General features: G+C 42.0%; 1 protein-coding gene across 1 annotated transcript; it reads right to left on the bottom strand.

Annotated features, from left to right (window-relative positions):
- Positions 1-840: 840 nt before the first annotated feature.
- NAE1 (NEDD8 activating enzyme E1 subunit 1) lies at positions 841-14,889 on the bottom strand. Its single transcript, XM_064723219.1, has 20 exons — positions 14,740-14,889; positions 12,822-12,925; positions 12,670-12,730; positions 11,766-11,796; positions 11,079-11,150; positions 10,702-10,781; positions 10,057-10,166; positions 9,616-9,725; positions 8,969-9,031; positions 8,674-8,737; positions 7,536-7,627; positions 6,495-6,554; positions 6,274-6,407; positions 6,046-6,121; positions 5,726-5,765; positions 3,701-3,787; positions 2,726-2,818; positions 2,198-2,312; positions 2,073-2,122; positions 841-1,072 (listed from the first exon to the last, which is right to left on the bottom strand). Exons 1-20 carry the CDS (start codon positions 14,793-14,795, stop codon positions 963-965), a joined length of 1,608 nt encoding a protein of 535 aa, XP_064579289.1. The 5' UTR covers positions 14,796-14,889; the 3' UTR covers positions 841-962.
- Between the last annotated feature and the right edge of the window lie 12,713 nt (positions 14,890-27,602).

The raw sequence follows: 27,602 nt of genomic DNA, 5'->3' as shown, positions 1-27,602 counted from the left end.
GGACAGCCAGAGGGATGCTCTGGGCCCTGACACTCGAGGTGTGGCCTCAGCAAGGCCCAGCACAGAGGGGCAGGCACTGTCCTGCTCCTGCTGATCCAGCCCAGGTGCCGTGGGCCTGCTGAGCTGCAGGATGTGGCACCAGGCCTTGTGGAACCTCACACCCTTGTCCTTGGCCCATTGATCGAGTCTGTCCAAGTCTCACTGCAGAGCCTTCCTCTCCTCCAGCAGATCCACACTCCCACCCAACTGGGCATCTGCAAATTTACTGAGGGTGCTCTCAATCCCCACCTCCAGATCATCCAAAAAGATGCTAACCAGGACCAGGCCCAAAATGGAGCCCTGGAGAACACATTTCAGTGCAGCTCACTTTGCATACTCTGCAGTTGGAGGCTGCAATGCCCCCACAACAGAAAGAGCTGCCATCCCTTGGCACTGGCCACGCACACAGGTGCAGGAAAACACCTTTTACTAGGTGAATACAGCTGACAGAACTGAGCTTTCAGGCACACACTCCCTTTCCCTAATGACCCTGAACTCAATAAAAGGTATTTCACCTTCCAGCTCTTTGCACCATTGGATCCTCAGACCATCAGAGCTCCACCAGCCTCTCTCATCCTTTTGTGCCTTCTCCCCACTCAAGCTGATGAGCAGCTTTGATGAGAAAAAATGCAGTTTTGCTGCCAACAAGGTGAGCCAATTTGCAAATGCAACTTACCCTGCCAAAACCAGCTACTGCCTTTTTCTTTCAGAGGTGAGTCAAAAAATTCTAGATATTAAAGAATTGTCAAGATATAGTATGATTTTATTTGTCCTCAGGAAACAACAACAACAACAACAAGATAATTACAAATAAAGAAACTTTAATTGGCAGGTAATACAGAACAGTCCAGTCAGTGGTAGAACATCACAGTATTTACAGTTCTGTAAATACAGCAGCAGCGTCTGGAAGTCAAGAGCTTATCCTACAGCTGGAAAGTTGCTGAAGTCTGTGACATTCCACTGTAAATAAAGGTGTTATTAAAAATTACAAACTGCCCTGTAATGACTTTGATAACTTCCTGTGCAGCAGCTCCTGCAAAAGAGAAGAAAAAACAGAAGGCAGTTAGCAGGTCATATTTAAACAAGAGTAAAATAACGTTACTTATCTAGAAGTCCCTACACTGGAATTATTTCAGAAGTGCCTGATAAATGTCCTAGGAGGCAAAAATGCCCTTCAGTACTTCCCACTATAAAAGAAGATCAGAAAGCTACTACTTCAGAAGTTAGCTTTGCATACACTTTCTCTCCATATCCAGACACAGAATAAAAATGAGTGAGCAGACAGACCCACACAAGTTGTGACCTCTCTCATCAGAGAAGCTGGATTAAAAAAAAAAATCATGTAAAATTTAACTGCAAAATAAACTAAAGGGTCACTTCAGTGTGTTCCCTCTGAGTTTTCCTGTAGTAAGAAACATTCTGTACCTTCTTCAGAAATTACCTTTTGCTTTATCAGAAAAAAATTCCTACATATGCAGAATATAATACAAAATCTTCAGCACTGCATGAAGCCAAATAAAGAAGGTAAGTGAATTGATGTATCAATTTCGGGCATCCATTAAAATATATCTGCAGGTCAAATGAAGGTAAGAATCCAAGGCTGCTGATATTTCATAGATCTCTAACATATGTATATTATGTTAAAAGAAGATATATACTGCACTAATTGTAAAATTACTGTAATTATCACTTTCCTTTTAAAAAAATTAAGCCTCTTTCCAGCATTTCATTTCTTAACACATTTTTAAGCTTGAAGACTTGATTGTTTTTGAAGTTTTACTGATTATAACCCTTGATGCATTCACTTACTCTATATGTACTGTAAGAGGTCACATCTGGAGAAGGGGAGGATTGTGCCCTACTGCCATCTGTGGCTGCAGCCTTTGCTCTGGGAGCCCAGAGTCACCAAGGCAGCAGAGTCCAGAGTAACCAAGGCTGAGCAGTCCAGCCTTTGCTCTGGGAGCCCAGAGTCACCAAGGCAGCAGAGCTGTGGCTGAGCAGGCTGTTGGTGTGGCCCTGGATGTCACCCTTACCTCCCATGAAGGCAGCAACAGCGTGAGGCTCGGCGGCTCCGTAGCGACAACTGCACAGGAAAGGAACAGTCACAAAGAGCCCAGCAGCTCTACCAACAAAGCCACACCTCAAAAACAACACTTACAACTCCTGCACATAGTCATCTTTCACCACTACAGACAGCCCATGTTCTTGGAGGAAACCAGTAAGGCATGATTTTAGCTTCGCAATATCATCTTCCACCTGGTAGTTGTAGACACCTGGAAAATAAATCAACTCATCAACTGTTTCATCACACAACTGTAACATCACAGGCAAAGCTAAGGAGTTTAAATGGCAGCCTGAATATTTTGTTTTCCTAAAGTTTCTAAGCCAATTATTGTGTTATTAGTACTAGACAAATAGTAATTGAATATTCTGTTGATGCTTCTTATGATAGACAAATTACTGCATAGCTGAACTGATTCATAGTCCAAACAACCCATTAATGATACCAATTCAGATAAATTTTTTAAGTTCCTGAAGAGAAAAAACTCTAATTTTCATATTCCTAAAGTTGTATTACTGTGGAAACAAAACCACAACTAATGTTTTTGCAGTTTATAACTTGAACTACAGTAACTACTGGACTTTATATTTTTTTTGATGATGTGAAGAACTGGTATTAACATACCTGGGTATCTGCCATGCTGCTTGTAAAACCTATTGACAGCCCTCAGCATCAAGTACAGTACTATTTCACTGTCAGGGTTATCCATATGGGAAACTGAAAACAGCAAGAGAGCTGGTTAGCTGGTACAGACAGAATGGAAAAAGCAATGTTTGAATTGCCTGAAAATAGTAAATCTGCAGTAGAAAGAAACCTTAATGAATGCAACCTATGACAGAACCTTGATCAAACAGCTGTCAGATACACAATTTTGCCTCCAAAGTTTATAACAAAACCATATTTTATGTATTTAATATAAACTATTCAGTGAAGAAACACATTTCAATTCTGGCAGGTGCTTTAAATGGGTATTCCTTAGTTATAATTTTAGGATTTGAAATACATGTTTTAAGTATTATCTGTAATGACTGTAATTATAAAACAGGTCTTAAATCCCTTACCACACAGCACAGTAGTCTTTGTAAATACTAGCTGCTACTTTTATCTGGCTCAACAAAAAAAAAAAAAAAGATAATATAAAAAGCAAAAAGCAATATAAAAAGCAAAAAGCAATATCAAGTAACTAGTTTGTTAGTTCACATCCTAAAGAGATAAGCTGAAAGGGGTCAAGATATTTATTTTATTTGGTCAAGTTAAAGCACCTTTTCAGCTCTGTCAGAAATAACTGACATACAGAAAAAAGAAATTTGAAAAAAACCCCAGTGTTTTATTTACAGAGTACTACAAGTAAAATCCACAAGAAAACAAAAGCTGAAATACGCATCAACCTCTAAGGTCACTTTTGAAATTTCCAAATCAAACTGAATTCAACATTCCAGACCTAAATCTCCACAACTGTAGTTGAGAGACATATTCCTTACATTAAGTATTTTAACTCACTGAAGACTTTGTGACATTGCAAATGATAAACAACACAACATGTCGCTTACGTTTTGCTTTCCTCACCAAGGCACTGCAAGTTTGAAATGCAGTACTCACCGATGGCATCCCTGCTGCAGGAGCTGGGGCTGTGCTCCTCAGCCAGCGAGCGGCAGCGCACCACGCGCAGGAAGGCGGCGTTGCTGCCTGCACGGGGACAAGGAGACACCGCCCGTCAGTGCCACCCTCACTGCAGCTCCGTCCCACTGCCATGGCACACGGCAAAGGCACAACCTAGCAGCGTTTCATTCAACACCTCCCTGCTTCTTCTCAGCTTGCAGTAATAAAAGCCTGTTTAACTACCTTTAGGTCTAGGGCTGGGAGAGTTTTAGGGTATTGGAACATGAATCCCAATATTACCAGTTAGATTGTGCCTGGGCCAGTCTGACCCTCGCTGCTGAGCCAAGGGCGGCTTCTGTGGTGTATCACCCCAGAGACACCTTTAGCTTGCTGGTGGTTGCAGCCGGGCACTAAACAAGTCCAGGCTTGCTAGGGACTCCGTTTACCTTAGGAAGAAGGCTTCAGGCGAAGGTGAAGAGAAAAAAGGAGGGATTCTGCTGGAGGGTTTAATGCAGTGGTTTATTCCATGGTTACAGAGGTCTGAATCTTGGGAAGACCTCCAACAGAACGCTCGACCACATGGCCGGACTCACCTTTTAAGCTCAGGGGGAGGGGAGGGGACAGGTGAGCCACCAACCAGGTGGGGGGGCGGGGTCTCAAGGCACGAGGGACACCTAGACAGGCCAATGACCTCTGGGCCTGAGGGGCATCCTTTGAATTTGACCACACGATGCCTTTGCTGGAATGTTAAGCCTGATTGACAGGACTCACTCAGCAAAGGGGCGAGGGGGAAGGGAGGGTTTTGGCACACCTGGGTAAGGGACCCGGAAGTTTAAAACACACTGCAACATTAGGGAAATCCTCCCTGCTCATGCGGAATATCTATGTATCCTCTCTGTGGTTAACGTAACAGCTACACACAGCAATTCATCAGTCCCAGCCACCATGTTTCCCTCTTCCAGGCTGCAAATCAACATTATAGTGGAGCCCTGGAAAAAGTTAAAGATAGAATCTAAAATGTTAAGCTTTGTGTTTTCCCAGATCAACTGCACCTGCCTAAGCAGTATGATAAATGATATAATTGTTACATGTGATGATAGTTTCTCATTATTCTTCTTATGGTTATATAACAATTATATTTCATTACTAAACTATGTTGGAAATTCAGAGGGGGGCTAAATCTATGTATACAATAGAACAATATAAGTTTAATAATTAACATGAAAGTTATATAATGATAGAGTATAAAACATGATCATCTCCGATGTATGGTCGGAGTCAGCTTTGGGTTGAATACACCCCTGACACCCAGAGCTCTTAATAAAAAGCACTGCATGTAATTGCTATGTGATTATGTGTTTTTGAACGTTAGCAAACATGGTTCTTGCCATCTTCCAGTACATCTAATCTGCCTCACATGTTCTCAATTAGTATTTTAACAGCACAGCTGGCAAAGGTCCTTTTCCAGTATCATTGCTATGGATCGACCCAAGGTGCAATTACAACCCAGCACTGAAAAAGGAGCAACTGGGAGGCTCCCAAATGCTTTTACCAATGCAGGGCAGCACTCTCTTGGCTCTGTGCTTACAGGGGAGCTTTCCAGCTCTGAGGAGCCTCAGCCAGGCTGCTGCTGGAGACCTGTACACACCCAGGACAGCCACAGCCTGAAGGCCATCAGCTGAGTTACAGCTTTCCAGACTACCTCAAGTCTGCAGAGCCCACACTCAAACCAGTACCCCAGCACGAGCAAGAGTGCTCAGGTACTCATCACAGAAAGCAGAGGGCAGCTGCTCCCTGTTGTTTGGAGTGAAAAGATACATAATTTTAAAGCCAACCTTTACAGACTCACTCCTGAGAGATGCTGAATATCTGCTACTTCTCCTGAAAATGAGGGATGCAAACCACTTAGTACTTTCTTAAAAAATTCAAATACTGACTTACTGCTTAATAACTACATGATTATTCAGAAGTTTTTGATTATTTGATCATTTGCATAAACCCAGAACAGAATCCAAGCATACTCACAGAACAATTTCAATTCTCTCTCTGAAATAGACTCAGGTGCCTAAAAGAGAGAATATACTCATTCCAGTACACACAATGGCTAGAGAATTCCTGCTTTCACATATATATTAATATATTTATTGTGAAATAACATTTCACATATGATTTATTGTGAATTAACTAGTTACTAATGTACCAAAAAAACCACCCTGTCTTAAATTGTAAAGAGTATATCCCTGTATGCATTTTACTTTTATACAATCAAACCAAATTCATAAATAAAGCAGATACTTCACAGATACTTAATTCCATTAAAAGAATGGCCATAGGTTTGCACTCACCTTGCCCAGGGACTGTAACAATTTAGCAGCATGGCTCCCCACAGCAGCAGCATCCTTCTTTGCTTTTTCACGGTAGCTGGTAATAATGAAGAAGTAAATAATTACAACAGAAAGCCATCAACTCCACATTGAAGGCAATCTTTTTTTTGTTTGTTTGTTTCACATTATAAAGACAAAATACAAGCCACACGAATGGTAGTGAGCTCCCTCAAGCAGTTGTCTACTTACACATTTTGCAATTTGATGAATTTACTGGAGTCTGCTATCATATCAGGAATGGTGCCCCGGACAGGCAAGCTTCCTTGCCCTTCATTTGCCACAAATTCCTTTAAAGCTCGAACCAAAATCCAGAAGGAAGATGACTACAAAAGCACAAGAGACAGCCATGTACACAGATGTTATATACAATGCTTTTTCTACATTTAAGTCTTACCCTTAACTACTCATACCTGCTCCGTTAGTTTTAGGCAGCAGTCATCATTAAAAAGCTCTTCAATGCCTCTTGGAATCTATGAAAATAAATAAATTGGGTTGGAAATTCTTTGACTTTTGATTTCTTGAATTATCTCATCTCTCAGTACATAGGTGAGCCAACTCCAAGTGACCTCAGAGTTTCACAGCAAATGTCTGAATCCTACACAGTCAGTGCTGCTCAGACACATTTCAAACAGCAGCCCTGCCCAAGAGCAAGATCAATGTCACAAACAAAATCTCATCTGACTTCCATCTTTGACAGAGAAGATTTAAAGAACTGCAGCAGTAAGTGCCCACCCTGCCTGGTGGGGCAGAGCAGCCAAAAGGCCAGGGAAGGGGAATGGGGCTACAAAAGTCAGTCAGAATCCTTAACTGCTGCAGGTCAGTCTGGCACAAACTCAAATAAATATTAATATTCTGGGCTGTGTCTTGTAGTGGCTTGGATGACAGCACTAAGTTTTACCTGATGCTTTTTGGGAGACTTAACATGACCATCCAAGCAAGGATCAGCACAGTTCAAAACAAAAGAACATAATCTAAGAAGAATTACAGAATGTGCTTTTGCCCCATGTAGCCTTTACAGTTTACCCCAGATGAGAAACTAAAGAAATCAGAGCTTAATTTTAAACCACATGTTATGAGGTCAGGATTAGTTAAGAAATAATGAAAACATCACTTCTAATGCTTTTAAGCTTGACCAGTTTATGAAGGGAATTTTGTAGTAAGTTTCTTCAAGAGCAAAGAAGTGAATTTATTGAATTCAAGTCTGCTGGAGGGAAATGCAGATTTCTTGCAAGAGCAAGGGAGTAAGAGAATTTCCATAAGCTACATTTCCAGCTAGTCTAGGTCTATTTAACTACACAACTGCAGTTCTAACATTGTACTAATCCTGTTTTAGCTAAATACTAAATACAAATGTTATAAATGGAATTTCTGTCTTAAAACTGAATAATATATTCTGAGAAAATGAGGCAGTTGAAATTGCTTCAGTTTTATCACAGAGATGCTTATTTTACCTCTGTACGATTTAATGCTGTATTCACATTTTTTATAGCTTCCTCAAAGTTTTCCTCATCTTCTGGGGTGCCATTTTCATTCTTTAAGATACCTTATTGAAAAAAAATACAGTTAAAACACACAACTGTTTGAGTTACATCTCATCATTTATGTCTTACCAACAGAGCAGGCTGGCTGTGGATGTATTTGTACTGCATTTGTGGCCTATCAGCTACCAGCAAAAAAATGAAAAATAAATCACAAGAAAAAAGATCAGATGTAATTATAAAGCTAACTTCATCTAAATTCTTCATATGATTCATTTTCCTGTAATGCTAAGTAGAAATTCCTCAGCACAAAAGCACTGGGTTTTTTGTGTAAGAAGGATGCAATGAAGCTTCATAGGCACTAAGTTAACAATTCAACTCTCCTTCCCATGCCAGTCATGTTTTGCTGGGGTTTTAGATCAAATTTGGCAAATACTTATGCATCCAAAGATCAAGCCAGGCCAAGAAAGTGCCTCCACTAAAAATCTGACATAACCAAAGGTAATTACTACAGATCAGATCTGCTCCTTATCACAGCTTGGAGATGAGGACCTCTTCAAACTTGCCCACAGGCCATCTTCAAGTAAGGAAATACCAAAAATTCAGTCAATGGTGTTTTTCTAGAATAATTTAAGACAATATAGATCTTAAAAATGCCACATGAGTTTTAGCACCCTGCAAAATGAAGCCATTCCCACACTGGTGACAGTGCAGTCAGTGCTACAGAACCTGGCCATGCAGAGGTGAATGATTACCAATGTCTGATGGGTCAGTGGACACACCAAATACTTGCAGAACAACAATTCTAGTGTCAAAAGCCATTTGCTTTCCTCTTTATAACATTTTTAACAGAATTTTATCATAAGGCCTTTGCTCCCACCCAAATCACACTCTGGATCTTAGACAGGATAAAACATTGACAACAAACATTTATAAGCAAGTCTGGCATCTTAAGAGCCACCTGTACAAAGCAATAATTTAGCAGAAGAATCAGTATATACCAGCATATCTTTCCTAAATTACACTTGAGAGAACTAAGGATTACTTTTCAGGTGCCACCTTGTATCTATTTCTGCCAGCAGGAATAAGGGAGCCCTGGGACATGGATTACCTTGCCGAATCAGTTCTTTGAAGGCTTCTTTCTCTTTGTAATTCTTAGGCAACTGTTCACTTTTCTAAATGTAAAAAACATAAAGAGATTTTTGTCTTTAAAATGCCTACTACTGAGCTTACTGTGTTCAGACTGCTAAACTCCAGGAGTCTGTCACTGCTCACACATTCACTTGTATTTCAGTTAGTAATTTTTTTATGACTCCACCTTTTTTTAATGTCACACACAGCAAAAAGAATTAACTGCTTCAGAAAAGACAGACCAGTAACAGTAATAATACAGTTTTGCAACATACCTCATTGAACCATTTTGTGAGATACTTGGCTACAATCACAATCCATGGAGTGTGGCTGTGGTCCTGTAATTGAACAGTGGAGAAATCTTTGTCAGATTGAGAAAAAAAAAAAAAGGAAACAAATTAAAAACCTATTTTTAATGTAATCTCCAAATATCCTTTCCACTACTCCAAAGACACACGACATGTTCCAGATTTTGATTCAGCCAAAATGTTCTTTAAGTACTATAAAAGAAATTATCAAATTATTATTACTTTATTTAAAAAAGGCTGAGCCAAGTTCTCCAATATTTTTCTGGAGTGAAACTTATGCCATGCACAACCACCCACGGTGCAAAGCTCTGCAACAGTAGGTTAACTAAAAAAATTAAAAAACAAATTCAAAAGAGGGTGTGAGGGGATAATCTAGCAAAAGATCAAGTTGTCCAAGAATACTCATTGATTCCTAAGACCCCCACCTGCTTAAGATTTAAATAGACTGGAACATTTGGAGCAAAGGCAAAAATAGTTTCTCGTGACTGATTCTAGAGTTGGTTCTGTTCAGATGAGTCTTGGCACCAGAGTCACCTGCCAAGAGCCATTTGCACAGGATCCCTGCACTGTGTATCTGCATCTGTGCTGGGCAGCACACTGCAAACCCCACCAACCTTTTTGTCCATCTGCTCCAAGTTGTAATCCTGAACGTGTTCTGTCAGCTCTGGAAATGGTCTGTCCAGTCTCAAATCTTCTAACATATTGTCAGGGTGAGATTCAACAACTGTGAATAAACATCACAACTCATTTCTCAGCATTATGTCTGGCCTTCAAAACAGAGCTACACAAACACAGGATCACCTGCTACTTTCAGTGCTTGATTCTCCAAGTAAGTGTTCTGTGTAAGTCACCCATAATATCAGGATAATCCCAATTTTACTATTTGCTGCAATCCATAATCCCCATGCATTCCTAAAAGAATGCAAACTCCCTAAGACTTAACAAATACTAAATGTGTCACAAGCTGAAAAAAGACAAACAAAAAACCCCAAAGTGACATAAATTACTGAAGCTTTAAACCTTCCAGGAAGTCTTTACCTCAGCAAACCTCTAACCTGTATGTTCTTTAATCACGACTCTCATGTAACCAACCAGTCCATAGGTCCTGCAGACCAGCAGAGGAACATTGGAATTCCAGAGAACTTCAGCCAGGCGCAACAATGTACTGGAAGGAAAAACATGCTTTTTTCAGATCTACAGAATACAACATTTAACTACAAAGTTAACTCCTGCACCAGTTACTCTGTGAAAGAGTCCTCTCAGAAAACTTTTCTAATATCATCATGATCCTAAACACGTAAGGTGATCAATTTCATACAGGAATTTACAGTGAGTTGGAAAAATATTCATCCATTATCTTACTTATGTCTCATCCCACCCTCCCAAATGCTCCAAGTATCAAACAAAAAGCTTCAATGTGAGATTGAAATAAAGGATTAGATCCATGTGTTGCAGAGTCCTAACTTCAAGCAGAGGCAATTTCCATCAGAGGAGCAAAAAGGTCTCTAGAAAATGCCATCACTGGCTGAAATTTTCCTTCACAATGACAGAGTTCTGTTCTGTTTAAGTTTTTCTGCAAGGAAGTGCCTGTGCATAAATGCACACACACACACACACACACACACACACACACATATATATATATAAACTTGCTTTTAAACTGAATGAAAACAGGTAATTCAATCTTAGGTAATTCTTACCTTTCTGGCAGTTGTGTTGCAACCACCAAGTTAAACCGATTAAAAAAGGAAGGGTCGTTGTCTAAAAGCTTTTCTGGACTCTAAACAGGGGGGAAATATATGTTAGGGAACACTGACAATTTCTGAGTACAGAGCAAGCCTGCTGAATATGATGTGTTAAGTGAAAGTTATAAAATTAAGATGAAGTTACAAAATAGTGTTTGAAATACATGAAGTGACTTTTCATTTGAAATACATACAAATGATTTATCTTTCTCAAATGCTGTTTTATCCTGAATCTATTTAAACTGCAACATCACAAAGCAGCACAGAGCTGTTATTTCACATTTTTATCACACTGTATAATACACACATAGTACTAATTCAGGAAGACAAACCTCTTCAACAAAGTTTCCAGAAACGTCACTATTCAATTCCTGCAAGAGCTCCATGGCACTCTGGGCACGACTCTGTTTCAGAGCAATCAGAATGAAATGCAGTTTACACAGTGGATGAGTACTACACAATGCCACACCAAGCAATACCAACAAAACAACCCCAGAAAATACCCCACAACAAAGCTCATTTACAAGCTAAGACTCCTTACTTCAAGCCTTGCTCATCTGAAGCAAAAATGCATCCCATAATAGCAGACACTGTTTGAGAGCATTTTCTGTAATATCATTTTAAAAAGACAAACTGTAAGACAGCTATTTGCTAATTTCCAGTTTCATTACAGAATATCCAGGAGTTATCTATGCCTCTTGTACTCTCTGTTTTTGTGATATTTTTTCCCCATTTCCCTCTCTACTCTTAGCTTTACTCCTTCAACCACAATGGTCTTATACCTCATCCTTCCATAGATTTTAATCATAAGCTCTTCATTTTTTTCTATTCAATCTTGCCACAATTGAGTTTATCTTCTCACTTATGAGCAACTAAAATAAACATGGGAATTCTGTTAAAGAATAAACAGACTTCAATCTATACACATATGCTTTTAGCATTATTCATAATACCACGTTTAAATACTCAACACTTCCATGCTTTCAATACACATAAACTGACATTTATTAACTCCTTACCTGACCAATATGGCTTTTTTGTAAAAAGAAACTGAAAAAGAGGCAAGAGAAAATCACATGTGAATTTTTATTCTGAAGAAAAAACAACACTAAAGTTACAGTTTGTTCTGCAGAATATGCTGCTCTCATGCACAACAAAACACTTTCCCCTTTAAATCTGCTTTTTCTCACCATTGTTGTATTCTCCTCCGAAAGTTTCTTAAGAGAGCTTTTCAATTCCCAAGCCATAAATGTGAAATACAGAACATGCCAAACTTCTCTAGAAGACAGGCTCATGCTGCAGGGTCTTTCTCCCCAGGCTAATCAAAGACTCACTAGCACTGATTTCCTCATATAATGGAATTTCCTTCCCCCTCACATAACCCCTGCAGGTATCTATGCACACCATAACAGAACTTGATCAAGAATCAGTATTCAAATCATTTTTACAGGATTTGCAAACATTTTCTTACCTTTTCCCCTGCTGCACAGAGCCTTTCAAAGCTATGAAAGCTAATAAATGCTAGCAGTCAGAGTTGCACAATGACTAATGAAAATTAAGTCATCTGCATCACCAGAATTAGGGAAAACATCCTGAACCACACTGAAACACTAGCACTGTCATAGCTCAAGCCTACATCAAACAAGTTAACTTTCAGTATTTTTATATTGAGTAGAGCATTGTCCTTATAAACTTGACACACCTGTAAGGTCCAAACCCAGCAAGTAAAATAATTTAGCAACTAATGTCAAAATGACTGTGCATGCTGTTTGTCACCAACCCCCAAACCCACAGAAGACCTGGAGAAACACAGAGTGGCTTTTAAAAGAATCTTACAGGGCTTCTTAGCAAATATAGAGATGGAACTACCCATGAAACTCTGTCACTTGTCAATTTGTAACTGAAATCAATAAAAAAACCTACTTATTTCCAACATCTTCTCCAGAGACTCGATTCCCATCGACAATTGTAAACGAACCAATACCTTTGGGGGGAAAAAACCTCCAATGAATAACTTGGCATCATTAAGCTGTCAGATAGATCACAAAGAAGAGACAGAAGAAATATCTACTGACCTGGCAGCACCAAGTTTTTGAGTATTTCAGTTCCTGTTGCTGTTGCATTTATCACACAAACATGGGCAGATTCCAACGCTTCCTGGCCATGGTCACCCCACAGTCTGCATTGGGAGGGAAACCAAAAGGCAATGAAGCTATTGAACTTCAGATTGCACAGCCAATAAAATAAAATAACAACAACAACAAAAAAAAGACAAATGGAGGGCTGGCATGCTACTGTCCATTCACTGCTGAGGACCTAAACAGCACTAACCAAAATAAACACCCTTAAAGAAACTTACTGTGAAAACTGAGACTTTCCAAAGAGAGTTTCCCTGACATCTCATTTTCTCCAACTTTACACCAGATGCATGCACACACCTCTTTCTCTTGGAACATACTTTAACTGGTTAAAAACCAGCAAGGGTTAAAGCAGTCCTTGCCCAAATTTTGTCCTGTTCTGCTTTTCCTAACTCTCATAATAAATAGTATTTTTATATGTATTTTTTAAAATTTCTCATACAAGACACTGAAACACACAGGAGACAGAAATCAGTCATGCTGAGTCTGGTACTTCAGACCCCTAGAGAACAGCACTGAGGCTGAGATCTGGCTGGGACAGTCCTGAGTGACATGTCCTGCTGGTTTCACTGGGGCAGTAACTCACAGAATTTTTAGGCTTGGAAGGGAGCTCTGGAGGTCACCCAGTCCAAGCCCTGCCCAGGCAGGGTCACCTGGAGCAGGTGACACAGGAACATGTCCAGGTGGGTTTGGAATGTCCCAGAGAGGGAGATTCCACAGCCTCCCTGGGCATCAGCTCCAGGGCTCTGCCCCTCCAGGAAAACAAATTCTTCCTCATGTTGGGGTGAATTTTGTTGTGTTTTAGCTTATGGCCATTGCTCTTTGTCCTGCTGCTAGGCATCACTAGAAAGTTTTGCCCCATCCTCTTACTCCCACTTTTGAGATATTTCTATGCATTGATGAGATCCCCTCTCAGTTTTCTCTTTGGGCCAGCCAGGTCAGCTCCCAGCAGACCAGAGGTGCTCCAGACCCCAAATCCTCTCTGTGCCCTCCACAGGATCCTCTCCAGCGGCTCCGTGTGGAAACTTAACAGCTGCACTGCAGACAGCCAGCGCTAACACCGGTGCCGCTACCCCTTCCTGGTAACTCGGATCTTTTCTGCCCTTTTACAGAACCCAAGAATGGCTCAGCCTGGAGGGGCCCACAGGGGCTGCTGTGGTGGCACCTCCCTGCTCCAGCAGGGCCAGCCCAGAGCCCAGGGCACAGCAGTGTGTCCGTGTGGCTCTGCAGTGTCCCCAGGCAGGAGCCTGCACAGCCTCTGTGCCCCATCTGCTCAGGGCTGGGCACTGCCAGGGCAGGAGCTCTGGGCATGGGCAGGGGCAGCTCCTGGGCTCAGGCCCTGCCCGTGGCTCTGGGGCCATGGCTGGGCCCGCAGCAGAGCCCGGCTCCATCTTTCCAGCACGCCCCTTTATACGTTCATATATATACAGAGAGATATACATAATATCAATATTTAGAATAAACATACTTATATATTATATACTTATACAACAAACATTGTACAAATAATTTATATATCTTATATAAAAATGTACATAAGTACCTACGTATATACTTTTATGTATCTCCATCCCCCTTTGTGTATACACTTAAGATTATGTATGCATATATATATGTATTCCCCTAAATATATCCTGTTAATTTATTGCATATCTACTGTCCGTGTGCCGACAGAGCCCTCACGGCCCCGGTGGTCGGACACAGCTCCTGTTCCCCGCGGCCCCGGGGGCCGGTCCCCGGCGCGGCGCCGAGCGGGCCCGTGCCCTCCGCGGGCCGCCGGAGGCGCGACCCCACTCCCCGCTCGGTCGGAGCCGGTCCGTGCCGGGCGGTGCCGGTCCGTGCCCGCCCGCGGTACCTGAGCTGGCGGTCATAGCGCTGCTCCTTGAGGCCGGCCCGGCCCGGCCGCGCCATGGCCGCTGCTCCCGCTGCGCACGCGCGGGGCGGGTCCTGCCGTGCCCTGCCCTGAGGAGCGGCCCCGGCTGCGGTGCCCAGCCCGGGCCATGCGCTGATTCCGGCTGCGTCTCTGCCTCCCTCAGCCCTGCTGGCAGCAGCACTGCACTGCTGAAGGTTCGAAGCCGGCAATGTCGGTAGCACCTGGATCTTCCCCTCTCACTCGCACCCCCACCCCATGTGCACCAACGCCGCCCTCGCCCTTCTCTGTGCCGCTCCTGGGGACCCCTCCGCGCTGTTTGCCGGCACATGAGGCCTCAGAGAGAACTGCATTAAACACGGCTTTCTCCACATCAAATCATTTCGCCCTAATAATAGTCACAATAGGAGTAAACTTGCCCCCATCAGCTTTCTTCCTCATCTCAACCCACCCCTTCTTTAAAGCAATGCTACTGCTCTGCTCAGAGTCCGTTATCCACAGCCTGAACAGTAAACAAGAAAAATAGGAGACCAATAAAAAACACTTCCAACAGCCACCCCTTGCCTAACCACTGGCAATCCAGCCCTCATGGGAGCCCCATGCTAGCAGGATTCCACTCAAAAGAGCTCATGGAGAGTTTAATCACATCCTGCCTATGCCTTGGCACTACTCGTAAAATGTGGAGTATGTAAAATTTTGTTAAGAAAATGTTCTTTGCTGACTGATCTTTGTAACTTGCAAACCTAATCGACAGGGAGGGAGATTTAATCTGTTAAACAGGGCAGCCAACAAGCTCTAAGTGGTGTGCAGCTGTTGGAAACATAAATTCCTGGTCAGCAGCACTGCCTTGTTAATGTTTGGGGCTGGACATGTTCCGATGATCTCAGCCCCGCGGGAGGTTAACAGCGATCAGGAGAAGGATTTCCACTGATACACGTGAAATGCAGAATTCAGCAGCCACGAGGACAAGGAACAAAGCAAGGCCAGTCAGTAACTGTGTAGAATCAGCTCTGAGCAGGTAAAGGGGAATTTCGGCTAAGTCTGGTTCCAAGGAACAGCCATGGTGGAAGCCATGTTGTGGCAGTTTTCTGTTCCCCTTGGGATGCCTTTTGCAGCTGCAGCGTGTCTGGAGCTCTGGGCTTTGTGGTTTCAAAAGCCTAACCCTAGGCAGTAAAGAGTGCTTTAGGCTAAGACTGGTTCCGTGGAAAAAGCTGTGGTGGAAGCCGTGTTGTGGCAGTTTTGCAGGGGCAGGTCAGGAGCTCCAACTCCTGAAGCGGCCCACAGGAAAGCAGCGAGCCAAAGGCGGAGAAAGGGAGAGCGTGGCAGTGATTAGCAGGAGATGCAAGACACTCATTAACCAATAGAAGAGAGAATCCTAATAAATAAGAGAACTATGTAACCTGTAGCCAATGGACACTTGAAACAGATAAAACCTCTTGTTCGTTACACAGAAAACCTTAAAAATAGAAGATGTGATTAAGTGTTTGTCTAGCTTGCTACACAAAAAAAACCTCAAAAATAGAGGATGTGGTTAAGTTCCTGTTTGATTTATTTAACTTACATAATTCTTTTTTTGCCTGCATAATCGCGTGGTAATCATAAGATCTTAAGTAAGTTTTATAAGAGAAAGGGCGAAGCTCTTCTACCAAATATGGAATCAGGTCAAAGGACACAACCGAGGAAGACTACCAAGACCTTCATCATCGACCACCAGGAGGTGAGAGAAGACCCCCTAGCAACAATCAACGCAGGCGCAGAGTACTTCAAAATGACATAGCAGTCCGGAAGCACTAAGAACTTAAAAAGGGGGATGTTGGGGATGAGGGTTCGGCAGTTGGTGGAGCAGAGACTCCCCTGCCGTCCAGCGCTGAAACTTTTGCTTATGCTGTATGCCTTGAATTAATAAATTCAAATTGGAAATTTCACTCCTCTTGAGTCTATTTATAACAAATTGGTGCCATGACTCGGATGGGTGAGTGAATTGGATAAGTTGTTCCAGAGAGGGGGCGCCCCACCTAACCTAGTTAGGTGGCCCCTCTGGACGACCTCCACCTCCCCCACCGACGAACCTAAACTATACTCATAAGCAAAAGGGAGACACCGGTGAACCCCTTAATCTTCTGTGCACAGGGTCCGGACGAAGACGCAGGACGCGTAAGTATGGGATCCCAGAGTGCAGGGGCACTCCGGAAGAACGGGATCCGTCCGGTTGGGGTTGGGATCCCGGAGTGTGGAAGGCACTCCGGAAGAATGGGATCCTGGAGTGTGGCAATGTGATGTGTGAATGAGAGGAGGACTGGTAGCCAGATCTTCCAAGCGATTGCGGACCCTCCAGTAGTGCGGTTCCCGCAGACCCGCGAGGGCTCGGGCCACGAAAGAGGGGAAGTGAAAGATACGTGTGTGTAAGAAGGCACTCCGGAAGAATGGGACAGGGGAAGAGTAAGCCCCCTGCACAGGTTAAGCTCCCTCCATTCCAAGGGACAGCCCCCTGGGATACTTGCTTAGTAACTGGAAACACTTCCCAGGAACTGAAAGTAAAGACAGGGCTAAAATGATACACTATTGTGTAGAAGTTTGGGGCGGGAAGGAAATTTCTAAAAATGTATATTGGCCCATCTTCGGATCATCGGAAGATTGGGTAAGACAGACATTAAACATTTGGGTAAACTCTAAAGAACCTATCTCGCCAGAAGAAAGCGAGTATGCAAAAATCTGGGTGTTTAGACCAGAAGTATACATCTTTAAGCTAACTGAGGAAAATAAGGAACTGGATAAGAAAAAGGAGAAGAAGGGAAAAGGAGATGAAATTATAATAGTACCCCCTCCTTATGTCCCACCCCCACCTCCTCCAGTGCCAAATGCACCGGTGCCCCCACCTCAAAGTAATGATAGTGACTCTGACCAATCAGATTACCGGAGTCCAATCACTAGGAGTCGGACTAAAGAACAACAGACGGGGCTTTTTCCCTTAAGGGAAATGCCGATGGGGGTCCGCAGGCAGGAATAGGATTTATTTCAGTCCCCCTGAGTTCGACCGATGTTCAAGAATTTAAAAAAAGAAGAAATGGGACATTTACTAGAAGATCCTTTAGGAGTAGCTGATAAGGTAGATCAATTTTTGAGTCCAAACATGTATACATGGGAAGAACTCCAGTGGATTTTAACAATTTTATTTTCGGCTGAAGAACGAAATATGATTAGGAGAGAGGGAATGCGTATCTGGGATGCGCAACACGCCCAGTGTCCCTCCGCGGATACTAAGTGGCCTCTGCAGAATCCGCAATGGGATCATCAAAACCCAGCCCATCGAACGCATATGCAGGATTTGAATAATCCAAGGAATTAGGGAATCAGTCCCAAGGGGCCAGAATATAGATAAAGCTTTCAACGATAGACAGAAAAAAAGATGAATCACCCACAGATTGATTAGAAAGGTTAAGACGGAACTTCCAGCTATACTCCAGTATGGATCCTAATGGACCAGCCGGAGAAGCTCTTTTAAAGGTACATTTTGTTTCAAAATCATGGGAAGATATAAAAAGGAAAATACAAAAGATTGAAGATTGGCAAGACCGAGGGCTGGATGAACTTTTAAGGGAAGCACAGAAAGTGTATGTTAGGAGAGAGGATGAGAGTTATCGGAAGCAAGTTAGGCTGATGGTGGCAGCAATGAGTGGGAATAGGGGGTATGAAAGACAAGAGAGGAAGTTTGGGGATCCCAGAAAGGGAGAGCCCAGAGACAGCAAGTCAGAGGATTTGTTTCTATTGTGAAAAAAGAGGGTATTTTAAAAAGGAATGTAGGGTTAGGATTAAAGATGAGAAGGAATTCCTGATGGATTAGAGGGGTCAGGGGCTCTATTTATTGGGGACCCGAAAAACACCTAAAGAGCCCTTGATAAAACTTAAGGTGGGTCCCCAACACCAGGAAATACCTTTCCTGGTAGACACTGGGGCCGAGAGATCAACTATTCAGTTTTTACCAAAAGGATGTAATTTGTCTAAAGAAGTTGCAACCGTCATTGGGGCAAAAGGGGAACCATTTGAAGTAAAAATTATTAAGGGTGTAGTAATAGAAACAGATTCAAAAATAGGGATAGGGGATTTTTGTTGGTTCCCGAATCAGAATATAATTTATTGGGTTGAGACATGATTATTGAACTAGGAATTAGGATTGATGTAGAAGAAAAAGAGCTTAGAATAAAACTTTGTCCTCTGCGAGTGGAGGACGAGGCAAAAATCAATCCCGAAGTATGGTACACTCCTGAGAGTGTTGGGCAGTTAAAAATCACTCCTTTTACGGTAACTATTAAGAATCCAGATGTCCCGATTAGAATAAGACAGCACCCTTTGTCTCTGGACGAAAAATTACTTTTAACAAGTACATTGAAGGTAATGTCTCCCCATAACATTGGGGGGGGGTGCTTCAGCAAAAAGCTGACAAATGGATATCTGATGCTCGACTTCTCAAATACGAAGGAATCCTAATAGAAGCCCCAAATTTAACAATTGAAACCACAGCCTTGCAAAACCCCGCTGAGTTCCTATATGGAGAATGAGGCGCAGAACCATTAGAGCATGATTGCATAATCACTATAGAGGAACAAGTAAAAATAAGACCAGATCTGAAAAAAAAAAAAAAAAAAAAAAAGAAAAAAAAAAAATTAAACACAGGAGAAAAGTTATTCATAGATGGGTCCTCAAGGATTATAGAAGGGACGAGAACATCAGGGTCTGCTATCATTAGGGGACCTGAGTTGCAAATACTAGAGTCAGGGCCACTAGATAGATCTTGGTCAGCCCAAGCGTGTGAACTATACTCCTTACTGCGTGCATTAAATTTTCTGGAAGGAAAAGAGGAAACTATCTTTACAGATTCCAAATGTTGTTATAGAATAGTACATACATTTGGAAAAAAATGGGAAGAAAGGGGGCTGGTCAATTCTCAAGGAAAAGATTTAGTTCACAGGAATCTTATTACGGAAGTTTTAAAAGCACTAAGGAAACCCCGAAGGTTGGCAGTAGTCCATCTAAAAGGGCACCAACGGGGATTAGATTTACAGAGTAGGGGAAATAATGCAGCGGATCGAGAAGCAAAGCGAGCAGCACTACGAATCCTGACCCTGAAGGGAGACAAAGACATCACTGATTTAAAGGGCCAAGACCAAATTATAAAATTTAGGGAAGAAGAAAAGAAAAAGCTGCTAGAAATTGGAGCAACCGAAAATTCTGAAGGGAGGTGGTTTCTACCCGATGGGAGGGAAGTATTACCTAAAGTTATGGCCTATAGATTATTGGAAAAAGTTCATCAGAAGACCCATTGGGGATCACAAGGATTAGCAGATTATTTTGCCACCAAATACATGAGTATGGGGATCTGGGACATGGCTAAACAAGTAACTAGGGGTTGCCTTCTGTGCCTACAAACAAATAGGAAAAACCTAAGGAAGTTGCCAGAGGGAGGGCGACCTCTGGCAAAGAGACCTTTTTTGCATATTCAAGTAGATTTTACTGAACTCCCGAAGGTAGGAAGGATAAAATATCTATTAGTCCTGGTCTGTTAGACCACCTTACTCACTTTGTAGAAGCATTCCCAACCCCGAGGGAAACTGCTAAGGTAGTTGCGAAAGTATTACTAGAAGAAATAATTCCTTGATATGGGGTCCCAGAAGTTATAGATTCTGATCGGGGACCACACTTTACATCTCAGATAACCCAGAACCTAGCCAAAGCTCTTGGAATAAAATGGGAACAACATACTCTGTGGCATCCTCAAAGTTCAGGACGAGTAGAAAGGATGAATGGAGAAATAAAGAAACAACTAACTAAGTTAGTAATGGAAACAAAAATGTCCTGGGTAAAATGTGTCCCTTTAGCCCTATTAACTATACGGACCACACCTAGAATAGATATAGGGATATCTCCCTTTGAAATGCTGTATAGAATGCCATACAATCTTGAGGGACCTCAGGAGCACCCAGTTATTAATGATCAATGCATGAATAAATACTTAGCAGAATTGAACAAGTTTAAAAAGGCTTTATGAAAAAAAAAAAAAAAAAAAAAAAAAAAAAAAAAAAAAAAAAAAAAAAGGGATGCTTGCACAAAAACCCCCCTTAGATTTTACCTTACACCAGGTGCAACCAGGGGATTGGGTGTTGGTCCGAAGCTGGAAAGAAAACCCCTTGATACCAAAGTGGGAAGGACCTTACCAAGTACTTATTACAACAGATGCAGCAGTCCAAACTGTTGAGAAAGGGTGGACTCACGCTAGTCGTATCAAGGGACCAGTGAAACCCAACTGGAAGGTCTGCAGTGTCCCTGGAGAAACCACAATCAAATTACAGCGAACTTCATGATTTGGATAATAGTCTGGGTAGGGGACAATCAATATCTTCAAGACCTCTTAACAAGAAATGGGCGATCACCGGGATATTGTAAAAGATTAGAGGATGAACTGGGTAAGCCTTACTTTAAGTCTCCTCGCCTCAAATATAAAGGACAAACCTGGGGAGGGGAGTCAGCCAGATGTGAAGAAATAAGACTAAAATGCAATTATTTGGACTGTGATTGTTACCCATTTTTATGCTTTTCTTGTAAGCTGTGTCACGAACCGTGGTGGACTCATTGTCGGAGAGGACGGGTTCCTGGGGCATTTGCGGCCCCTGTTATACTAATGAAAAGAGACTAACTTCTATGATCCTTAATTATAAAGTAGACTCGGGAGAAATAAAACTTGGATCAGATCAGTGGTGGGAGACCTTCTCAAAGGGTATAAACCCCGAACGCTTCTGTTATCACTCAAACGAACCGGCCCCCTTCATCCTTGACATTCTCGAAGTGGTGTGCAGGAGAAGTAGTCCCACCATATGGTGTGATATCCCACAAATAAAAGCCAGAAACTGGGCTGCTAGCTTAGAGAGAAGGTGGGGAAGAGACAATCATAATTATCCAGCTCCTGAAGAATACCCCTGCTGCCGAGAAGATGGTCACCCTCGAGGCTCGCAGCAACCGAGTCGTCGAGCGAGGCAGAGGGGTAATGGACCGTGGAGACAATCGGAAGTCTCGGCCCCTCTGTGGGAAGTCCAGGAGATGCTGGCAGTCCTACCGCAAGATTGGTGAGCCACCACTAAGGGGAGGGGAACGGGGAAAAGAAAGACAACAAAAACAAATTTTTAAGTCCTATTCCAACCATGTGGACCACCCGGTTTGGACAAAGCTAATACTGATGTGTGTAATGATTAAGATATCCTATGCTCAGACCCATGAACCCTTTAAGTGGTCCCTAATTAGATGGGAAGATCAGAAAGTTCTAGAAACAAAAATTATACACTCAAACCCCCTTTTTATGAGGCAATAGGAATCACGGCAAAGGCTAAGAGAATAAATGACACCAACCCTGCGAGATGCCTGTGGAAGAAAGAGAATACTCAGAAAGGAATAACTTTAGCAAAAGTCACAGGGAAGGGGAGATGTATAGGACAAGTAACCCCAGAAAAACACCACCTGTGTGCTGAGTATGGGAAACTTAGAGATCCAGCAAAGCCAGCACAATGGCTACTCCCAGCAATGAACACAAAATGGGTTTGCAATACTTTAGGAGTTACTCCTTGTATAAATATAGAAAAATTTAACAGAACCAGTGAATTCTGTGTTCAAGTGTTAATCGTGCCCAGGATAACTTACCACTCACCTGACTACGTTTATGATCAATATCAGGGGCCAGAGCATCACTTAGTAAAAAGGGAAGTCTTCACCACTCTCACGGTAGCCATGTTATTGGGAGTCGGAGCAATTGGAACAGGAACAGGAGTAGCCTCATTAGTACAACAACATAAAGGGTTTCAAGAACTTAGACTATCTGTAGACGAAGATTTAAGGAGAATTGAAGAATCCATAAGAGATCTCACAGAATCCTTAGATTCCCTGGCAGAAGTAGCATTACAAAATAGGCGAGGACTAAACCTTCTATTATTACAGCAAGAAGGGCTATGCATGGCCTTACGAGAGGAATGTTGCTCATACGTCAACAAGAGTGGGGTCATCCAAGACTCAATGGCAAAACTTAGAGAAAGGTTAGAACAGAGGAAAAAAGAAAGAGAAGCTCAACAGAGCTGGTATGAAACTTGGTTCAATTACTCCCCCGGCTTATTACTTTGTTGTCAACTATTGCAGGACCAGTAATACTGTTAATGTTGGGACTTATGTTTGGACTTTGCCTTTTTAATAAAATAGTGAATATTGTTAAAGGGAGGCTGGAAGCAGCTCACCTTATGGTGATACGCTCAGAATACAAAGCTTCGCGGGGAGCCGAAGGGGGAGAATACTTAGAACTAAGTCGATACGCATTGGCTAGGTTTGACGAACAAGAGGATAAAAGAGAAAGGGGGGATTGAAACAGATAAAACCTCTTGTTCGTTACACAGAAAACCTTAAAAATAGAAGATGTGATTAAGTGTTTGTCTAGCTTGCTACACAAAAAAAACCTCAAAAATAGAGGATGTGGTTAAGTTCCTGTTTGATTTATTTAACTTACATAATTCTTTTTTTGCCTGCATAATCGCGTGGTAATCATAAGATCTTAAGTAAGTTTTATAAGAGAAAGGGCGAAGCTCTTCTACCAAATATGGAATCAGGTCAAAGGACACAACCGAGGAAGACTACCAAGACCTTCATCATCGACCACCAGGAGGTGAGAGAAGACCCCCTTGCAACAATCAACGCAAGCGCAGAGTACTTCAAAATGACACAGCAGTCCGGAAGCACTAAGAACTTAAAAAGGGGGACGTTGGGGATGAGGGTGCGGCAGTTGGTGGAGCGGAGACTCCCCTGCCGTCCAGCGCTGAAACTTTTGCTTATGCTGTATGCCTTGAATTAATAAATTCAAATTGGAAATTTCACTCCTCTTGAGTCTATTTATAACAACACTCACGTCTTGGTTTGCTAAAATATATAAATAAGGGGAAAGTACAGATAGCTGGGACAAGTTGGGCTGCCTGATTTGTGAGAAACCACCGAACGCGAGGCTTGGCAACTCTGAAATAGACAATCGATGTCTCTCTCAAGTGTCTATTTGCTGGCTGTTGCACTGTAATGGATCCAACTTATCTGGACAAGAGTGCCATTACCTGAATTTATGATCAAAAGGGGCATTTCTCTGCATCTCTCGATGCACTTTCTGTATGGACTATTGAGACATTTTCAGGCAGACTGAGGCAGAAGCCCTGAAGGTACCGCAGTCAGGAAAATCCGGTAGGATATATTTTGCAGCTATTCCTGCTTAGTATGGAGACAAGAACATATGAAATCTGTTGTGCCTATGTGCTTCTGTTATGAAGATTTTCCCATATAGGATCGACATTGGTTGGACTTTGACAGTGCATAAAAAAAGAGAATATTTCAACACCTTAACAGATTTCAACCAACATTTCTGGCACTAAGTTTCAACAACAAAAGAGAGGTCCTGAAATACCTGCATTGTTCACACTGATTTGTTAGTCCATATAAAAAGTCCATTATTCTTTTAATCTGCTTCTCTTCAATAACTTTAGTTTTCTGTATATCTGCTGGAATGATGTACACAGGAGTACATTACTAGATGGAGTGGTTTACATCTTTCAGGTGATGTACTACAAAACAGGGCTTCCTCTTTTGTTTTTCATACACAACATCTCCAGCAAAGTTCATTTTTCAGGCTTTGTCTTTGCTGTGCCACAGTAAATACTTCCTTTTGCTGTCATTTCAGTGACCATTGCTGGATTTCAGGAAAATTCTGTTTCCCAAAATCAAAAGAAGTCTCCTGTTCTTGCTCTCTGCTACACTGCTTAATCTGGACAAACCATAAATTGCAAGAATTAATATTTCAGGCTTAGTTCCAGAATGCAGTTCCCATACCTAGTATAAGGCAACCAAGTGTGTATAGCTTTAAAAGTCAAAAATAAGTAATAAAAAAATGGTGTATGAAGGCTGGGAAAGCCCTAGAGAACGAGGTGCCTCATTCCCCTTTTTCTGCCCCACTTTCCCAAGTGTTCCTACTAAATTCCTTCTATCCCATTGACCATCTTGGCCTGTGTTTGATACAAGCTTTTTCTCTTGCATAGTTGTCTGTTAACTACATGCATGTCCTTTTTGTCTTTTTCTTCTTAATCCCTTCACTTTGGCACATTTTTTTTGTTTTCCCCCAGTGCCAGGAGGAGATTCCCAGTTGAGTTTTTGCCTTAGAAATCTCATGACTCTCAGAAATCTCTGTAGCTGTGGGGGAAGGATGACCACTTTCAGCTCCTGAAGTTTCACTGGCTGCATGAGAATCTCAATATATCAATGTACATGTATATGCATATGACCTCAATGTATCAATACACGTATATATGTATATAATTTCAATATGTCAATGTATATACAAAAGCCATCACCTTTTTGTGTTTGCAGGGAAGACCTTAAGAATTTAAAAGTTGAAATTTCTGTGGTCGACCAAGAACTGTAGGCAGTCTGTTTTAAAATAAAATACTAAAAAATACAAAAAGTATCTGGAATTATTGTGCTTTTTAGTGTTCAGTTCTGCTTATATTTACTGTGTAGAGTATTTTTGTGCAGCTCCTGGGTTTGTTGAAATGCCTTTAGCACACATGTAAAGAACAGATGCCAGCTCAGAGTAACCCCCTGTGGGAGCTGCCAGCATCTGTGGTGGCAATGTGAGAGGAGAGAGGAGCTGCCTGGATAAACAGATACTCTGTCAAGAGGCACAGACAGGCTCTGGAGTGATGAATGTTTTATTTAACATTTCATCTGCTCCTTCCCATGGTACGTGAGCGGCTCAGAGTGTGCAGCCTGCACCCAGGCTGGTGGGATTTCTAACCCGGTTTTGTTGGCATGCAGTGACATGGGGTGCATTAAAGAAGGGACATAACACCTTGTTTAAATATGTCACCATTATTAATGTCAGCAGATGTAATTGCCAAGTTACTTAATACACTTAGAGTGCCATTGAGCCATTCACCTTGGAACCAAATAACTCTTACTTCATCTTACATACCTTAAAATGCAGCTCTGCCCCTCCACAGTGATGCAGTAATATTTATCAGAAGCATTAACCTCAAGTGACACCTCCATGTGCAACAATCTCCCAACAATTCCAGACCTGTAGTATTATAGAGGCATTTTACCTTAGAGATTAAAAGCCCCAATTTCCTCAAAACTGCAAAACTTAAATATGTCCAATTCAGCATTCCAATCTTACTTGAAGTTTTCTAACCATAATATACAGTCCTTATATATATAGCAATTATATAGCAATTTAATAAAGGGAGCTCCAATTAAATAATAAAGAAAATTAATTCTATATATAAAGGTGGGGAACCTGCAGCATTCGTTGTTAGTTCTGTATCACAACCTGGTGACAGGTTCAGAAGACCGCCTGTATTTGTCCTGGGCTGCTGCTCTGTTCTCATCACTGCTGGCAAAGGGGAATAAAGCACTAAGTGAGAAGGCTGGGGAAGACAGATTTCTGTTTTAAGGCAGCTTGGAACATCCCACTGTAGTGAATGGAATTATGTCTTCCCATCACTCACTGTGAAGCAGACACTTCTGACATGGTGTGAAGAGCCCAGGAGAAATTTGTGGAAATCATGTCACTTTTAGCTCAGCTTTGGAGAAATCCACACCTTGAGCACCTACCACTCTGTTGTTCTCACTTTCCATAAGTTCACGAGAGTGATGTAATTGTCCTGGATTCAAACTAGTAAAACAGAACAGAATTACATGATGACTGCAGTTTTTGAAGTGATAAATGATAATTTGAGGACAGAATCAGTAAAACCCATTACTGGAGTCAGCCAATATCCAGGGGTATCAGGGTTACAGAAAAACGTGATATTTGTATAAGCAACACTGTTACCTTATATTAAAGGAAAATTTAATATTTTCCTCATAAAGAAAGAAGGCTGGCTGGATTGGAAGCTCATAAAGTTGTCACTTACACATTGACTATCATTAATAATGATACATTTTACAAGCTAAAGTTTTATTCAGGCTCTCTTTCCTTTCCCCCCAGGTATTATCATTCCCCCTTTCCACTTTTGCTAAATCCATCCATCCATTTAAACCTCCATTTTGTGGAGTCTGTTTCCTGCCATGTCTTCAGGATATTTTCACTTGTCTCAAAGCTCTTCCTGTGCCCTGTGTTTGTAATGCAGATCTGCAGAGACCTGTGTGGGTTTGAGTGAGAAGATAAAAGCTGAAGGGTCGATGGTGCCCAGTGCAAGTTGGCACTGCAGTGCCCTGTGGGCTCACCTGAGCCCAGTTGTGATGTTTCTCTTGAAAACAGCTGCTCAGCGTTTTCTGCCTTGGATGTGGGCTTCCCCAGCTTATGCTCTGCTCTTTTAACACACAAAATCCCTCTTCCATTTCTTTTCACTGCTGTGTTGGTATTTTTTGTACTTTTCCCTAGACCCGCTTTCCTGACTCTGCATCTGAGTATTTTAAGGTTCCAATTCCAGTGTTGGGTGCCCACAAGGGGCTGTGTGCCCAGACTGTTGGGACACAGCTGTGCCCAGAGTCTGTGCCAGGGACCTGAGCAGGTCACAGCAGCTTGACAGGAACAAACTGGGGAGCTCCAATTAAATAAGGCATTGTAGAGCTCTCCTGTGGAGACCTTTGCAGCAGTTTACATCCCTCTGTGAGTGATTTAGCTGGCATCAGCAACTCTTAAAGGTTTTATAGCTGACTATCATGGAAACCTCCTGAAAAAAAAAATAATACTTACAAGGCAGTACCACAACATAAAAGTTGCATAAAATGCTCTTATTGATTTATTCCTTCCATATTCTTGATTGCATAATAAAAGAATTCCTATT

Source organism: Zonotrichia leucophrys, chromosome 11 (genome assembly GCF_028769735.1).
Source record: "Zonotrichia leucophrys gambelii isolate GWCS_2022_RI chromosome 11, RI_Zleu_2.0, whole genome shotgun sequence".
NCBI lineage: Eukaryota > Metazoa > Chordata > Aves > Passeriformes > Passerellidae > Zonotrichia > Zonotrichia leucophrys.
The sequence above is the reverse complement of the archived record's forward strand: the minus strand, read 5'-3'. Positions and strand labels throughout refer to the sequence as shown.